Source organism: Podarcis vaucheri (genome assembly GCF_965113315.1).
Source record: "Podarcis vaucheri genome assembly, chromosome: 2".
NCBI classification, from domain to species: Eukaryota; Metazoa; Chordata; class Lepidosauria; order Squamata; family Lacertidae; genus Podarcis; species Podarcis vaucheri.
This window is the reverse complement of record NC_138760.1, coordinates 128,966,787-128,985,016: the sequence shown is the minus strand read 5'-3', so window position 1 is coordinate 128,985,016 and position 18,230 is coordinate 128,966,787. Positions and strand designations below refer to the sequence as shown.

At 47.3% G+C, this 18,230-nt stretch overlaps 2 protein-coding genes across 4 annotated transcripts in view; one reads left to right on the top strand and one right to left on the bottom strand.

Annotated features, from left to right (window-relative positions):
* Nucleotides 1–10,445, bottom strand: part of LOC309527293 (uncharacterized protein) — a 54,349-nt gene extending 43,904 nt beyond the window's left edge. Inside the window, exons 1-2 of one of the 2 annotated variants that reach the window (XM_082214002.1) lie at nt 10,427–10,445; nt 9,528–9,644 (exon numbers count right to left, since the gene is read on the bottom strand). The gene's annotated coding sequence lies outside the window, so the exon portion shown is untranslated. Of the gene's footprint in view, nt 1–9,527; nt 9,645–10,217; nt 10,317–10,426 lie in introns of those variants that run through there. The other variant, XM_082214001.1, reaches the window with a different exon arrangement.
* Nucleotides 10,446–11,589: 1,144 nt separating this feature from the next.
* On the top strand, nt 11,590–17,829 carry LOC309527392 (uncharacterized protein). Of its 2 annotated transcripts, XR_014217204.1 has the most exons (4): nt 11,590–11,772; nt 13,880–13,980; nt 14,800–16,403; nt 16,471–17,829. XR_014217204.1 is itself a non-coding variant. In XM_082214231.1 (3 exons), the coding sequence occupies exons 2-3, from the start codon at nt 13,947–13,949 to the stop codon at nt 16,185–16,187; spliced, it is 1,422 nt and encodes a 473-aa protein (XP_082070357.1). In that variant the 5' UTR covers nt 11,590–11,772; nt 13,880–13,946; the 3' UTR covers nt 16,188–17,829. The 2 variants fall into 2 exon arrangements, 1 of the variants encoding a protein (XP_082070357.1); XM_082214231.1 differs by having other exon boundaries at nt 14,800–17,829.
* Nucleotides 17,830–18,230: the final 401 nt, after the last annotated feature.

Sequence of the window (18,230 nt, the reverse complement as noted above, 5' to 3'; positions counted from 1 at the left end):
TTGCGCTTCTCTGGATCCTGCAGGCTGGGAATTTGGACCCTAGGATATTTATACCCTGCCCTTCCCAGTTCAAAAACCGAGCCCAGGGCAGTTAAACAAATTTAAAACACTTTAAAACACTTAATTATAAAAGCAGCTTAAAATACAGTATAAAAACATGAATAACAATAAAATTCAAAAATCAATTAGATAATCTCCAGGGCTAGCTGGCTGAATTGGTCCTACTTGGGCCAGCGAGGAGGCCAGGGGAGAATTAGCTGTGGGGTCTCAGAGCGGGTGATCTTCATAAAAGGGGAGGGGGAGGGAAGGGAAATAAAAGATCAGGCTAAGTTCAAATTGAAAGCCAGGGGGAATAGTTCTGTCTTACAGGCCCAACGGAAGGAGGTTACATCCCGAAGGGCCCTAGTCTCATGGGACAGAGCATTCTACCATGTCAGAACCATCACTGAAATGGTGGACGATAGTTCCTTAGGACCTCTAAATTATGTTTATTCATGGACCTTAAGGTCCTCTGCGGGGCATACCAGGAGAGGCAGTCCCATAGTAATGAAGTGAGCAGACATTGTAGGGTCTTCAGCTTATTTTAGAAGGGATGGTCAAGGTCTGGAAGCCGAGCCTTGTGAGGAATGGTTGAAGGAGCTAGGTATGTTTAGCCTGGAAAAGAGGAGACAGAGAGGAGGCCTGATAGCCATCCTCAAATATCTGAAGGGCTGTCACATCGAAGATTGAGCAAGCTTGTTTTCTCCTGCTCTGGAAGGTAGGACTCTAACCAATGGCTTCCAGTTACAAGAAAGGAGATTCCGACTAAACATATGGAAAAACTTTCTGACAGTAAGCTCTTCAACAGTGGAACAGTCTGCCTCGGGAGGTTGTGGCGGTTTTTAAGCAGAGGCTGGATAACCATCTGTCTGGTGCTTTATCCAAAATTCCAACATTGCAGGGAGTTGAGATGCTATGATTCTATGAAAACATTGGGGAGAGGAAGGTTAACTAGGGTTTGGGATACAGATAGGTAGCCGTGTTGGTCTGCCATAGTCAAAATAAAAAAAATTCCTTCCAGTAGCACCTTAAAGACCAACTAAGTTAGTTCTTGGTATGAGCTTTCGTGTGCATGCACACTTCTTCAGATACACTGAAACAGAAGTTGCCAGATCCTTCTATATAGTGAGAAGGTGGGGAGGGGTATTACTCAGAAGGGTGGTGGGAATGGGAGATTGGCAGATAGCTGAGATGAGCCTGTTGACGACTCTTAACGACTGCAATAGGTCTTACAGGAAAAGGCAAGGGGTGAGAAGGTGAAAAATGGCTTAGTCATGTATAATGAGATAAGAATCCAATGTCTTTGTTCAGACCAGGTCTCTTCATGGTTTTAAGTTTAGTAATGAGTTGCAATTCAGCAGCTTCTCTTTCCAGTCTATTTCTGAAATTCCTTTGTAGTAAAACAGCTACTTTGAGATCTTGTATAGAATGTCTTGGGAGATTGAAGTATTCTCCTACTGGTTTCTCTCTTTTGTGATTCTTGGGTTTGGGAGTGATGAGTTTGTAAATGAAGAACAAGCACAGGGATGAAAGCTTTCTCGGGCACTTCAGCAGGAAGTCTCAAGGAAGCTGACATTTCCCTGTAGCCAGCAAAACTTGGCAAAGCATACAATAAAACCTAGCAGAACTTCTGGGGCAGGAAATGAAGATTTAGTTGGGATGGGGATATACCTGTCCTTTGCAAGATGTGAATTGTTGCAGGAAGGAGGGAGGGAGGGAGGGAAGGAAGGAAGTTAAAGTAAGTTAGTATTGGAGAGAGTAGAAACTAACTTTCAGGAAGTGATGGGAAGGATGGCAGAGGTGAAGAGGCAAAGTTTGGGACCACGTGAGTTTTTTTGAGAATGTAAATAAGAAAAATGGGAGGCAATCCATGATCTTCATTCCTGGACACCAGACTGCTTCCTGCTATCCTGCGTGTAAAACCCCCAGTAGCCTGTTCCCTTCTGATACTTTGCAGTCAGGAGAAAATGGAAATGTAGGAAGCTTTACCTAAAGGGCCGGGAAATTTAGACGGGCCAAGGTAGGATTTAGCAGTGGATAAGACTTTTTTTTCTTTTAAGTTGCTTGATGTAGCACGTATGTATAACAGCCTATTTACCTAATACTTGAATATAGTTTCATTTTCTCACATAATCTTGGCATCCTAATAGTTTCTACAGTGGTGCCTCGCAAGACAAAATTAATTCGTTCTGCAAGTTTTTTCGTCTTGTGAATTTTTTGTCTTGCGAAGCACGGTTTCCCATAGGAATGCATTGAACGGTTTTAAGAAAAAGGACGTTTTCGTTTTTCGTCTTGTGAAGCAAGCCCATAGGGAAATTCGTCTTCCGAAGCAACTCAAAAAACAAAAAACTCTTTCGTCTTGCGAGGCATTCGTCTTGCGAGGTACCACTGTATGTATAATGCACCTTTGATTTTCCTTGATACTTTGTGGGTTAAACTTATGTCTTTCATAAACTAAAATGCGTTCATTGCTCTTTTGTTGATGTGTTTTAAATAAAGCAGATTTCAGATACCACAGAAAAAGAATACTGTTTTTAAGGATGCTGTACAGGACACAGCCGGTGTTCCAGGAGGTCCTAATCTGTCACTCCATATTGGCTTTGATTATAGTACTTTGATTATTAGATACTCCATACCATTTGTGCAAATGGCTGCCCACAAAGTGGAACGCATTTGGTTAAGACGCAAAAAGTGTTTTCCAAGTCCTAATTGTGCCGAGAAAGCCTTGAGGATTCCCCATTCCACCCTGTCAGATGCCATAAAAGTGTCCAGGAACATTAGAGCCACTGGGAGCTTATGTACATTAATTGTGGGTATGGTATTTAGTTGGCATCCATCGGTTTCGGGAGGTGTGCACCTTTGGGGGTGAAATCGGCTGTTGGAAGGTTAGAAAACCTACAGTGGCTGCAGAGATTGATAGTGGAGAGATCTATTCCATTGCAGCTTGGGCAGATAAAGCAGATGAACCATGGCGTCTCTTCTCTTTGCACCAGAGGTCATTCCTCCTGTGGTCGCTGCAATGGATGCACAACCTGACTGTCCCCAGGCACTGCGGTTGTCTGAAAGGGATTCTCACATGGAGGGATTGGTGTTGCAGGTCTGCATGCGGCGTTTGCAGACATCTTTGTAACGTAGAGTTGGTCTGCCCACGGATCTGGTGCCTGAAGCCAGCTCTCCTTGGGATCTTGCCATTTTCCATTCTCTGGACAGGACCAAGACAGGAGTGTGAATATACTGGAAAGTTTGCTTGGAGAGTGCATCTTTCTTTGATGCTCTGTCCCGATATTTAAAAGCTCTAGAAATGACACCCGTGGTGCTGTTGGAAGGGATCAAACTACAGTAGTACCTCGGGTTACAGATGCTTCAGGTTACAGACTCCGCTAACCCAGAAATAGTACCTCGGGTTAAGAACGTTGCTTCAGGATGAGAACAGAAATTTTGTGCGGCAGCAGGAGGCTCCATTAGCTAATGTAGTACCTCAGGTTAAGAACAGTTTCAGGTTAAGAATGGAGCTCCAGAACGAATTAAGTTCTTAACCCGAGGTACCACTGTAGTTTGGTAGGTGAAATGCGGTGACCAATGAAAATTTAGGCAATTAACCATTACCGATGACAGGATTTTTACATCCTGGTTAGTTGGGCAGTAAGAGCTTACTAGCTGAAGGTTCCTTCCCCAGTTGCTCTGGGCGGCTCCCAACAGAATATTATTATTAATAAAGCGATAAAGTATCAAATGTTAAAAACTTCCCTAAACAGCCTTCAGGTGTCTTCTAAAAGTCAGATAGTTGTTTATTTCCTTGACATCTGGTGGGAGGGCGTTCCACAGGGCGGGTGCCACTACCAAGAAGGCCCTTTGCCTGGCTCCCTGTAACCTCACTTCTTGCAGGGACGGAACTGCCAGAAGGCCCTCAGAGTTGGACCTCAGTGTCCGGGCTGAACGATGGAGGTTGAGGCGCTCCTTCAGGTATACTGGGCCAAGGCCCTTTAGGACTTTAAAGGTCAGCACCAACACTTTGAAATGTGCTCAGAAACGTGCCGGGAGCCAATGTATGTCTTTCAGGACCAGTGTTACATGGTCTCGGTGGCTGCTCCTCAGTCACAAGTCTAGCTGCCACATTAGCACGCTCCAAAGTGCTGTTATATGACCAGGTGAGCCACAGTGCTGGTTCAGTTTTAAATGCTTTATTAAACATGTAACTGGTTGTCCCAACCATCAGTGGAGCTGGACCCTGGGGCCTTGGGAGCAATTCACAGACTTCACTTTGACCAGGATTCCTCAACCTCGGCCCTCCAGATGTTTTGAGACTACAGTTTCCCATCATCCCTGACCACTGGTCCTTCTAGGTAGGGTTCATGGAAGTTGTAGGCCAAAAACATCTGGAGGGCCGAGGTTGAGGAAGTCTGACTTAGATGAAGTGGCTCAATCACCGTAGCAGAGCTAGAGGAGGAGCTCCACTATAGGCCTGCTGGGAGACACCAGAGGCATAGCAAAGTAGTTAATATATGCTGTAAGCTACCTAGAGTGGCTGGAGAAACCCAGCCAAATGGGTGGGGTATTAATAATAATAATAATAGCAATTGCACATAGCAGGGCGTGCCAGAGACTAAACCTTTGAAGTCGCTGCAAGCGAGGAACCCTGTGTAGTTGTGTAGGCTACTCAAACTAAGAATTTTGTGGGAACCCTAAGCATACTCCTGCAGACGGTGGTGGTTTCTGCTCCTGAAACTGCAAACATAAAGAGTCCTTATTGCTGGGTTTAGATGCAGAGATCCGTGAGTGTAATTTCTTTCACACAAGCACTTGTACATATATAGAGAAATTGTGATCATTCTCTTTTATTTCTTTTATTAATATTTTCGGAATAAAGTGATGCAAAGAAAAAGAGAAGATAAAAAGGCACAAAAATGGGTAGGGACCCCCCCAAAAAAATATACAATATACAAAAAGCGCCCTAACCCACACATTCTTTTATAAATTTGATATTGCTATCCTAATACATATGTAAATATTAATAGGCAACTACATTTTGTATAAACTCCTTCCAAATACTGTTGTTATTTATCCAAAGAAAGTCTACGTCCAAGATCTAGGACAGAGCTTTCCTAACTTTTCACGTTGGCGACACACTTTTTGGACATGCATCAGTTCGCAACACAGTGATTCAGTTTTGCAAGCAAACCCCTTTAGTTTGGAAAGTTCTGGTCTAGGGTTTCTATCTCCTTTGTAGGTCAAGCATATTGAATGAAACTGCATAAAGGGAACCCTCAAAACAGCCTAGTTTCCACCTCTTTCTCAGTCTCCTGCAAAAGTACTTCTACACAACCCACAGGCACCCCCCATTGCCTTGTCACATTGCAGGGGAGTCCAAAATCCGAAAGCTGGGGAAGTGAAGTGTTGGGATTTGGGAAGGAGGTGAGAGGCTCTGGCAGCGTGTGGTGTAGTGGTTAAGAGCACTGGACTCGTAATCTGGTGAACCGGTTCGCGTCTCCGCTCCTCCACATGCAGCTGCTGGGTGACCTTGGGCTAGTCACACTTCTCTGAAGTCTCTCAGCCTCACTCACTTCACAGAGTGTTTGTTGTGGGGGAGGAAGGGAAAGGAGATTGTGAGCCACTTTGAGACTCCTTCGGATAGTGATAAAACGGGATATCAAATTCAAACTCTTCTCCTTCTCCTCTTCTTACCTAAGCTGGGGAAATGCTTACTAGAGTTTGGGAAGGAGATGGTGTGAGGGGCTGGGCTGAGGAGGAGTGGTGGAGGCCCCATAATGACCCTTTCAGGGAGGAGGAAGACAGTACAGTGGTACCTCGGGTTAAGTACTTAATTTGTTCCGGAGGTCCGTTCTTAACCTGAAACTGTTCTTAGAATCATAGAATCATAGAGTTGGAAGAGACCACAAGGGCCATCGAGTCCAACCCCCTGCCAAGCACCACTTTAGCTAATGGGGCCTCCTGCTGCCGCCGCACCGCTGGAGCACAATTTCTGTTCTTATCCTGAAGCAAAGTTCTTAACCTGAAGCGCTATTTCTGGGTTAGCGGAGTGTGTAACCTGAAGCGTATGTAACCTGAGGTACCATTGTACAGATTTACAACGGGTTTGAGGTTACAACGGCTTGGAGGCAGATGAGGGAAAGTTGGGAAATCATGGGAGAGCCAGAGCAACACCTGGCTGACACGTCATTAGAAAGCATTCTAGACCCACCATCTCCCAGAACCCGGCAAGCCTTAAAAGTAGGAGAGGAAGGAGCTCAAAGACAGAGGGCACGTAGCAGCACCTGTAGAGGAGGTGATGATGATGACGAGTGAGGAAGTGGAGGAAGAGAGACTGGGGGTGGAGATTCACTCGGGACAACACCATTATCCAGGAGGCTGGGTTCTATGGCCTCTCTCTGTAAGCTTGGGGAGGGGAGGGGAAAGGACTGTAAGAAACTTTTCCGTGTCTTTATACTTTCCTGGGCCAAGAGCTGCTGACAGCACCCTGACAGGTGGGAAGACTTTAGGACCCTCACAGAGCCTTCATGCCTCCTTCCCAAAGCCCAGCGCCTTGTTTACCTGGCTTTGGGAAGGCAGCAAGAGGGATGGGCGGGGGGGGGGGGTGTCGTTGAATGCTGCCAAGGGCAAAAAAAGGCCTTAAGGAATGAGACTGATGCTGTCACAAAAGTTCTTTCCGCAATGAAGCATTTAAAGGGTTCCTCTCCAGTGTGTGTTATTGTAGGCATAGTCTATTCCTGTAAATAAACTTTCTCCCACATTCCCCGTTTCCAAATGGTTTCTGCCCAGTGTGTTCTCTAATGTAATGTAAGGTAAGCTGGGTGAGCTTACAGTAGTTTTTCGCACATTCCATGCAACTAAATGGTTCCTCCTGTGTGCGTCTGGTGATGCAAAGCAAGGCTTCCATTCTTCCTGAAGCGCTTCCCACATTTTGTGCACTCAAATGGTTTCTCCCGCGTGTGTGTTGTCTGATGTAGAGTAAGGTGACCGGGCTGACTGAAGCTTTTCCCACATTCCGGGCATTTAAATGGCTTCTCCCCGGTGTGGGTTCTGTAATGTAGAGTAAGGCGACTGGGACGTTGGAAGCTTTTCCCGCACTCGGTACATTTAAAGGGCTTCTCCCCTGTGTGAGTTCTCTGATGTTGAGCAAGGCCACTACTATCAGTGAAGCTCTTCCCACATTCCATGCACTGAAAGGGTTTATCCCCTGTGTGTATTCTCTGATGTGAAGTCAGGTTAATGAGCTGGCTGAATTTCTTCCCGCATTCCATGCATTTCAATGGCTTCTCCCCGGTGTGTGTTCTGTAATGTACAGTAAGGTGGCTGGGCTGCTTGAAACCCTTTCCGCACTCTGTACATTTAAATGGTTTTTCTCCTGTGTGGGTTCTTTGATGTTGAGTAAGGCCACTACTAACAGTATAGCTCTTTCCACACTCCATGCATTTAAAAGGTTTCTCCCCCCTGTGAGTTCTCTGATGGGAAGTAAGGTGAGTGTTCCTACTGAAGGTTTTCCCACATTCCGTGCATTTAAATGGTTTCTCCCCAGTGTGTGTTCTCGTATGTGTAAGGAGGGTACTGCTCTCGCTGAAACTCTTTCCACAGTCCACACATTTAAACGGTTTCACCCCTGTGTGGGTTCTTAGATGTGTAAGAAGGCTCCAACTTGAGCTCAAGCTCTTTCCACACTCAGTGCACTTAAATGGCTTCTCCCCTGTGTGGCTTCTGCAATGCCTTTTAAAGTTCGATTCATATCTAAATATCTTCCCACACACCGGACATATTTTCTGGCTGTTTCCTTGTCCATCTTCCTGCAGGATTTGGGGTTCATGGGCATTAACCTCCAGAGACGGTGAGGATTTCTCTTCTCCGTGCTTCTGAAGTTCACTTTCATCTGCAACCATCTCTTTTCCTTCTTCAGCTGCAGGAGTTTCTGATGATAGCATAGATGTCTCCCTAGAATTCCCTTTGTTCCGCCCATCATCTGGGGTGAATTTTGAGAAAAAGAAAACTTCTTTGAATTTCCAGCAGAAAACAAAGGATTTCAAACTTTGTGTATATTGGTGCATTATTTAATGTTATTTGCAGACACCAAAAGCTGGGTTTACCTTCTGAATATGCTGCCCTCCAGGAGGACAATATGAATTCTATCCTGGTCAATGTCCTATTTTACATCAGCAGTCTGTTCCCTTGCCTTCAGATCCTTCTGCAGCAGAGGTTTTCAACCTTTTTTGGGCCCAGAATTCTCCCAACCAAATGCAATCTTTCTGCAGCACCCCTGTGGGGCTCAGGAGCCCAGTTATGCCACCCCTTGCCTGCAGAGCTGGCAGCCCCTCACCCTTTTTTGAACACCCTCCTCTGCTCTCCCTTCTCCTTGGGAGACCTCTGGGCAGCTGCTGTTGCCCGGCCAGGTCTCTGAGCTGCCCCACTTTCTTGCACTGCCTCCTCACACTGCCCCACAGGGGCCTGGGAAGCGCCCCCTGGCCAGCCCCAGAGGGACCATTCACCTGGGAAGCTTGTAGCCAGGGCTGCTGCCACAAACAGCTGTGCAAGTCTTTGGGAGGGAGGGAGGGAAGGAAGGAAGAAAGGAAGGAAGGAAGGAAAGAAAGAAAAAGAATGAGGTGGGTGTTGCCCAGGGTGCCAGGGCACTCTGGTTGAAAACCACTGCACTGCACAAAGACAGGACTGAACCTTAGAATTTCTACATCCAAAGACTGTGTTCTAACACTGATCTCTGGGTTTTCCTCAAAGGGAGACAGTGGCTCAAGATTAACGCTACCCAAGTTTGCTACTTTGTGCTCTTCCCTTTTCTGTACAGTGGTACCCCACAAGACGAACGCCTCGGAAGACGAAAAACTTGCTAGACGAAGGAGTTTTTCGTTTCCTTAGCCGCTTCGCAAGACGCATTTCCCTATGGGCTTGCTTCGCAAAACGAAGCTTGCCCTGCAAGCTCCGGGGATAGCGGGGAAGTGCAGCGCGTCTTCCCCGCTGTCCCCAGACCTCTTTTGAAGCAAGGGGCGGCAACGGGGAGAAGATCGCTTCTCCCCGTTGCCAGCCCCGCAATCTCTGGGGACAGAGGGGAAGGCGCGCACACTTTCCCCTCTCTCCCCGACCCCTTTTGAACCAAGGGGCGGCAACGGGGAGAACCGATCTTCTCCCCTCTGCCCCTTGCTTCAAAAGGGGGGACAGAGGGGAAGGCGCGCACCTTCCCCTCTCTCCCGGACCCCTTTTGAACCAAGGGGCGGCAACGGGGAGAAGCGATCTTCTCCCCTCCGCCCCTTGCTTCAAAAGAGGGGACAGAGGGGAAGGCGCGCGGCACTTCCCCTCTGACCCCGGACGGTCTCCATAGGAACGCATTGATTGATTTTCAATGCATTCCTATGGGAAATTGTGCTTCGCAAGACGAAAAACTCGCAAGAAGAAAAAACTTGCGGAACGAATTAATTTCGTCTTGCGAGGCACCACTGTATAGCCTTTTCCCTCGACGGTTCAAAAATCTGTACCTGTCAATCTCTCTCCTTCCCAAGAGGCCGGGAGAATTGGTTCTTCTCTTTCCAGCGAAGACATCAAGTCTGCTTTGAGAATGTCTTTCCAGGAAACACAGCCAGCCGAGTCTTTTCCTGAGAACAAAAAACCCAGGGATCCAAAGTAAACCCATTGCATTGCTCTTTGAAACCACCCTAGAAGCCAAGACCTCAGCGCGGCGGCGGCGCCCCCCCCCCCCAATTTAAACCCATCAGGCTTTCTGATGACCTCGGACATTCAAAGCTCCGGGGGCGCAAAAGTCTCCTGCAACTCCCCCACCCTCACCAGCAAGTCTAACACCCCGCGCCCCCCCCCCCCAGCAAGGCTGTTTCCCCCATTGCGAGTTTCTCCTGTCCGGGCTGCATGTTCCCCCCTCCCATCAGAAGGCTGCGCCTTTCTTTTCCGAGCTGGGGGGGGCAGTTGCTTTTAAAAGGGGGGGGGGTTCCTTGCATGCATTGGGCGATCCTGCAGCACCCTGGGCCGCACGAGGCAAGTGCACAGCGCGGATCATCCGCGACCCCACCCCGCGCATTTCCCGGGGAAAAGTGCTCCGCGTGGGAGGCGGTGGCGAGGGGGGGGGAGGTGTTTCTCCTTCATTACCCCCTCAAACAAACCCTCCTTGGGTTCCCTCCCCCGTCTTTCCTTTCACTGCCCCACAAAAGTCGCACCTCGGCGCTTTGCAGCCTCTCCTTTGCGCGCGCGCTTCCCCAGGGCGCTTCTGCAACGCCGCCGCCTTTGAATGGCGATTTCCTGCTTCTCCGGGAAGCAGAGCCCGGCCGGGTCAGTCGCCCAGTGGAGGACCGAGTGCCCCCCCCTCCCCTTTGCCTACCGCTGGTTGCAACTTCCCCCCATTTAATGTGGGGAAGAAGAAAAATACATCTCCTTTCGCGTCCATCGGTTCCTCCATGAAGGCTTGCTGAGGATTCATCCAGCCCCCACACATCCCGGTGTTGTATTTTAGCGCGGGGAGCTTGAGGGTGCGGGGGGGGGCACGTTCCCCAAATGGTGGAGAGAGAGCTGGAAATGCCCCTGTGCAAAGGACCAAAGGGGATCTTCAAAGTGGCGCAGCGTTTGCATTGCAAGATCCAGTGGCGTAGCGTGGGTTGTCAGCACCCGGGGCAAGGCAAGTAATTTGCGCCCCCTAACCCGTGGATTTGCACCCCCTAACCTCTGGATTTGCGCCCCCTAACCCTAACCCCCAGATGTTGTGCCCGGTACGGCCGGCCCCCCCTGCCCCCCCCACGCTACGCCACTGGCAAGATCATCTTTGGGTCCCTGTCCCCTGCACAGCTCAGTCTCCCCTGGGTGGGGGTGGGAGGGGTGTTATTCAGCTGGGGAGGGAAAGGGCACATTCCTGAAAGAGAAGCAGCCTCGGGGAGGAGGCGGAGGCACCTGCGATCTTCCCCGTGCCAGTGGCGTAGCGTGGGGGGGGGTGCAGGGGGGGCCCGGCCGCACCGGGCGCAACATCTGGGGGTTAGGGTGCGCAAATCCACGGGTTAAGGGGCGCAAATCCACGGGTTAGGGGGCGCAAATTACTTGCCTTGCCCTGGGTGCTGACAACCCACCCTACGCCACTGCCCGGTGCTGTTTTTAAGGGCTGCAGCTGGGGAGTCCTTTTGCAGGCTCCCCAAATCTCCCGAGAAGGAAGAGAGCTGGAAACGTCGCATGATCATAGAATTGCAGAGTTGGAAGGGACACCGAGGGCCATCTAGTCCAACCCCCTGCAGTCCAGAGGAATCTCAGCGCAGGATGGGAAAAGCTTGGCCAGATGTGTCCCCCCCACCAGCTGCAGCCTCCAGCACATGGATAGGCAAACTAAGGCATGAATAGAATGCGTCCTTTTATTTCAAATGCATCTCTGGGTGCAATCTCTGTGCAATCTGGGTGCATCTGTGGGGCATAGGAATCCGTTCATTCCCCCCTCCAAAATAGTCTGGGGCCCCCAACAAGGTCTGAGGGACAGTGGACCCCCCCCCCCCACGGCTGAAAAAGGTTGCTGGCCCCTGCACAACGTCAAGGGAGTAGTAGCAAGAGGAAAGGGGGTGCAAGTAGCTCCTGTCTCTCAGTCCTCCCACTGGACAGCTGAGCCGAGCTGTGGTTTCCTAGAGAGGCAGGAAGCTGCCGTGGCAAGGGGGGAGTGGGGCTGTTGGAAGCCCCTCCATATGCAAGGAGAGAGGACGAGCCTTGGAGAGAGGGAGGCTGGAGCGCGCAGAGGACAAAGAGGTGCAATGCATGGGGGTGGCGTGGGGGTTAGGGGGAAGGAGGAAAGAACCCCCCTCCATAGGCATAGCCCCCCTAAATCGGGTAAATAAATAAAAATACATAACTAGAAGTAGAAATTGTAGATAGGTGGGGTTTTTTTAAAAAAAAATTATTAACAATTTCAACATAACAAATTATTTTAAAAATCATCTTCATTATTCCCCCTTTTTCCCCTCCCCAACAAACCCCCCTCCCCCCAGACTTTCTTCAGCTCCTCTCTCTGATTTCTCAACTCATATTATTCTCTGCATACTGTAAAATTGTAATAATAAAAAAATTCCTTCCAGTAGCACCTTAAAGACCAACTAAGTTAGTTCTTGGTATGATCTTTCGTGTGCATGCACACTTCTTCAGATACGCTGAAATTGTATACAATTGTATACAGCCTTATCTGTCTACTATATTAAGCCTCAATAAATTTGTGCATGTTTATTCAAAACCTGCCATGGAGTCCAGTTCATTTGGTTGTCTTTTAAAATAATTTGTAAAAAGTTCCCTTTCATCTTCAAAGCCACAAAAATTGTAGATAGGTTTTGGAGCACTTGGGGTCAAAAGGAAGCAATTTGAAACAACACCGTTGGAGACTTTTCATTCCGAATCTGCTAGGCAATAGCCAGGCCGAGGATGATGACAGGGTGTGTGTGTGTGTGTGTGTGTGTCCTGCTCCCCACCCCTCAACATAAATCCTGGCTACGCCCATGCCTCAGGGTGTGGGGTCTGATCTATGCAATTCGGCTGCAAGGTGTGGGACAAACTGCTGCAGAAATTGCACACGGCAAAATCCTCTTGGAAGCCACTCAATATCCCCAGGGGCATATTCAGCTTCGGTAGGGGGACCAGATTGAAATTGAAAACTGAAATACTTTACAGTGGTGCCTCGCAAGACAAAATTAATCCGTTCCGCGAGTCTCTTCATCTAGCGGTTTTTTCGTCTTGCGAAGCAACCCTATTAGCGGCTTAGTGGGTTAGCGCTATTAGCAGTTTAGCGGCTATTAAAGGCTTAGTGGCTATTAAAGGATTAGCGGATTAGCGGCTAAAAGGCTATTAGCGACTTAGAAAAAGGGGGGGGAGCGAAAAAAAATCGGAACACTCGCAAGACGTTTTCGTCTTGCAAAGCAAGCCCATAGGGAAAATCGTCTTGCGAAGCAGCTCAAAAACGGAAAACCCTTTCGTCTAGCAGGTTTTCCATCTTGCGAGGCATTCGTCTTGCGGGGCACCACTGTATTGTCACTTATACAACTTGTATACAGTGAGATTACACGAGCACTGGCCACTCAGCTCTCTTAGTCTTAATTCCCCTCGTTTACTGACGCACACCCACCAAACCTGAAAGTCAGTTGCCCTGTTGTTATCTTTTCATTCAGCAGCCTAACAGCCCAGGGATAGAAGCCGTTCTTTACCCTGTTGGTGCGACTAATCACCAGATGCATTGGTGGAGAGGAATTAGCATTTGGGAGTGGGGTGAGGACAACAAGAACAAGAACAATTTATTTATACCCCGCCCATGTGGCTGGGTTTCCCCAGCCACTCTGGGTGGCTCCCAACAGAATATTACTAAAAAAGCAATAAAAGATCAAACATTAAAAACTTCCCTAAGCAGAACTGCCTTCAGATGTCTTCTTGAAGTAAGGATTGACATGCTGGCCTGTGCTGTTTTTAGAGAGCTCACATAGGCTTAGCCAGGGGGCTGCAACTGCTCCCCCTAAATCAAGTAAATAAATAAAAATGCTTAACTAACTGAACAATTGCATCACAGATAACTCAGTTCTGGCCCCCTAACTTATTCCCCCTGAAATAAATCCTGGCTACGCCCACGCGAACTCATAGAGTGTTTACATGATACCTCCCATAATATTTAGTTTCATCAGACTCTTAAATAAAAAAGGGAGTTCCTGGCCATGTTTGCCTCCTGATGGGAGCAAGTTCCATAGTTTGACTCTGCGCTTCATGAAGAAGTGCTTCCTTTCTTTTCCCTAAATCTTCCAACGTTCAGCTTCATGGGGTGCTCGTGAGCTCTAGTGTTGGGAGAGAGGGAGAAGAAAAATTCTGTATATTCTCTTTTTTTCAGGGTCAAAGAGGTGGCTGTGCATTTCACCGAAGAGGTATTGGGTCCTGCTGGATCCAGACCAAAGATCATGGAGCCGAATTATGAGACACAGTCCTCTCTAGGTAAGGACACATTCCCCCCGCCCTACCCCCATTCCTTGATTGCAAGATGTTTGGGGCATATTCCCCATTTATTATTTGTACCCCGCCCATTTGGCTGGGTTTCCCCAGCTACTTTGGGCGGCTCCCAACAGAATATTAAAAAAACATTAAAAACTCCCCTAAACAGGACTGCCTTCAGATGTCTTCTAAAAGTCTGGTAGTTGTTTTTCTCTTTGACATCTGGTGGAAGGGCGTTCCACAGGGCGGGTGCCGTTACTGAGAAAGCCCTCTGCTTGGTTCCATGTAACTTGACTTCTCGCTAGGGAACCGCCAGAAGGCCCTCGGCGCTGGACCTGGCGCTCTATGTGGGGCTACCTTTGAAGGTGACCTGGAAACTACAACTAATCCAGAATGCGGCAGCTAGACTGGTGACTGGGGGCAGCCGCCGAGACCACATAACACCGGTCCTGAAAGACCTACATTGGCTCCCAGTACATTTCCGAGCACAATTCAAAGTTTGGTGCCAACTTTAAAGCCCTAAATGGCTTCAGCTTTGTATACCTGAAGAAGTGTCTCCACCCCCATCATACAAACTGGACATTGATAACTGACTCCAATGGCCTTCTGGCTGTTCCCTCACTGATTAATAGGTTATTGTATTTTGGTGTTCTGTTGGAAGCCGCCCAGAGTGGCTGGGGAAACCTAGACAGATGGGCGGGGTATTATTATTATTAATAATAATAATAATATCAGAGAAGCAGCAAATTGGGGTCAACCTGTGATAATATCCCATGTTTCTACCTTGAAGTTCATACGTATATTTTTTTCCTCAACCCCCAGGAAATGATGCATTGAGCAGTGAGAAATATATGGAAAAATATTTGGTGTCACTGGAAAAAGTCGAGCATGAATCAGGAAAAAAGATGCTTGGAAATCAAAGAGGACCAAAAAGGGATGAGAGAAACCACTCAGAGGATAGGAGGGAGGAGGTCCCTGCTTCCCAGAGTGCTGTTGCCCAGGAAACCCTGATCCAACAGGAAGATCACAAAAGGAACAGCAGAAAAACATGCCTGGTGTGTGGGAAAACATTTAGACATCAATCGAACTTAAATATACATTGCAGAATCCACACAGGAGAGAAACCATATACATGCACCGAGTGTGGGAAGAGCTTCAATCTGAGAAGCAACCTTACTAGACATAAAAATACACATACAGGTGAGAAGCCGTATAAATGTATGGAGTGCGGGAAGTGCTTCAGTGACAGCAGTAGCCTCACTCGACATCAAGCCACCCATGCGGAGGAGAAACCGTATGCTTGCATGAATTGTGGAAAGAGCTTTTGTGTGAGGAGTAGCCTCCTTTTACACCAAAGAGCACACACAGAGGAGAAACCATTTAAATGTGCCGAGTGTGGAAAGAGCTTCATTGAGGTCAGTAGCCTTACTAAACATCAGAGAATCCACAGAGGGGAAAAGCCATTTAAATGCAAGGAGTGTGGAAAGAGCTTCAGTCAGAGCGGTAACCTGATGTTACATCAAAGAACACACACGGGAGAAAAGCCATGTCAGTGTACCGAGTGCGGAAAGTGCTTCCGTAGCAGCAGCAGCCTTACTTTACATCGGAGAATCCACACGGGGGAGAAACCGTATACATGCATTGAGTGTGGGAAAAGCTTCAGTGCTCGTAGTAGCTTTACTTCACATCAGAGAACGCACACAGAGGAGAAGCCGTTTAAGTGTGTGGAGTGTGGGAAAAGCTTTAGTCAGAGCAGTAGCCTGACGACACATCAGAGAACACACACAGGGGAGAAGCCGTACAAATGTGTCAGCTGTGGGAAGTGCTTCAACGACAGCAGTGGCCTTACTTTACATCAAAGGACCCACACAGGGGAGAGACCCTTTAAATGCACGGTGTGCGGGAAAAGCTTCAGTCTGAGTAGTAACCTTAGCAGACATCAAAAAACACACACGGGAAAGAAGCCGTATAAATGTATGGAGTGTGGAAAGTGCTTTATTGACAGCAGTGCTCTTACTTTACATCAGAGAACGCACACAGGCGAGAAACCATTTAAATGCACAGTGTGTGGAAAGAGCTTCAGTGCAAGTAGTCGACTTGCTAGACATCAGAGAATACATACGGGAGAGAAAAAATGGTGTGGGAAAAGCTTCGGTGACAAAGCAAACCTTTCAGGACATCAGAAAACCCACGCAGGTGAAAACCCGTAAAACTGCATGGAGTGTGGACATTGGAAGACTTCCTAAACACTAAAGCACACAGTGGCGAAGTTATGAAAAGGTATGAAGTGTGGAAAAAACCAGCCTTCTTCAACATCTGAGAACCCTTGGAGGAAAGAAACCCTATACATGTAAAGAATATGGCTAATTTCTATGTTACAAGAGGAGTGATTTGGCCACAGTGACATATGCTTTAGTTACATCCAGGTTCAATTACTGGAATGGGCACTGCCTTTGAAAAGTGCTCCAAAACTTCAACTGACTCAAATACCAGCAGCCAGATTTTCAGCTGGTAACCAAACAGTTAAACCCCTGTGTTGCAAACAATTATTGTAATATGCAAGGCAACACGATGACCAAGTACAATGAAATGTCAATATAAACCCTTTCTATGATCTATACAGAACACTGAACAGTATGAAATATATGAAATGCGCACTCTGCAAAACCAAATAAACAGAAATCTTATACATCCCTGAAAGTCACAAAATATGCACTCTTGATGGATTCTCTTGAAAACATAGAACCAAATGACAGTCTTATAAGTCTCTGAAAGTCTTTGTAGACTATGCAAGTTTCTGAAAGAAGCAATGGGTCAGATTCTTATCTGGTGAAAACAAACCGTAAAGCTTTGTTTTATGACGTCCAACGCTGCCAAAGTAGTCCACAAACAGACGTAGTGAACAGTGATTCCAGATATACCCACTGTTATGTGGAATTCTTCAGCACAGCAGAAGGATACAGAAATGCTTCATAAACCGATCTACAGTGGTACCTCAGGTTACATACGCTTCAGGTTACATATGCTTCAGGTTACAGACTCCGCTAACCCAGAAATAGTGCTTCAGGTTAAGAACTTTGCTTCAGGACGAGAACAGAAATTGTGCTCCAGCGGCATCAGGGCGTCAGCAGGAGGCCCCATTAGCTAAAGTGGTCCCTCAGATTAAGAACAGTTTCAGGTTAAGAACGGGCCTCCGGAACGAATTAAGTACTTAACCTGAGGTACCACTGTATATGGTGAATGGAATTGTATAAAAACAATTGCTATGGAGTAGTGGTCATAAAGTTATGTAACCACTGCTACTGACTGCATGTTGCAAGAAACCATCAAGAGAGCATATTTTGTGACTTTCAGAGATTTATAAGATTTTCAGCTGGGGCTGGTTATAGCCTGGGGAACATACGACTCCCTCATTACAACAGCTCCACCAAGAGTACCAGTCTGTTTTGGGCACAAGTGCTGGTTTTGAACTATATATGACTCATGTCCAAGCTATCTGAATGACTGTGTTCCCTCATTTGAAACTGCCCGGGTTCTGAGGTCTTCAAGGGATGCCCTTCTCTTGGCTCCACCAGCCTCACAGGCTCCTTGGAGAGGGCCTTCTCAGTGGTTGCTCCCTATCTTTGGAACTCCCTTCCTGGAGAAGTTAGACTGGCTCCCTCCTCCTTGTCCTGCAGGCAGGCGAAGACTTTCCAGCAGGCTTTTGGAAAGCGCTGTTTTAATGAAAAGCTGTCGCCATACTGTTTTTATTGCAATTATTTGTTTCGTTTTAATGGATGTGCTAGATGTACACACACTTATCAGTGTTTATTTTTTTTAAAAAATTGTTTTTTCCTATGTTTTTAGTGATTCTTATTATTATATGTAAACTGCCTTGAGTCCCATCAAGGTAATGATGATGATGATGATAATAATAATAATAATAATAATAATAATAATGATGATGATTATTTCACTTCTGGAAATGCAGCAGAATGTAGTGGAAGTTTATGGTGGGACTGCCCAGAGGTATTTAAATTGTGGGAAATGGTTTGTGAAGAAATTGCCAAAAATACTCAAATACAGTGGTACCTTGGTTTACAGCCATAATCCGTTCTGGAGGTCCGGTTGTAAACTAAAACAGGTTGTAACCCAAGGCACGCTTTTGGGTCTCCAAAAAGGGGGGGGGGTGTAATTTTTAAAAAAGGTTGTAATCCAAAAAAAGGGACACACACTTCCGGGTTTGACGTGGTTGTAATCCTAAATGGTTGTAA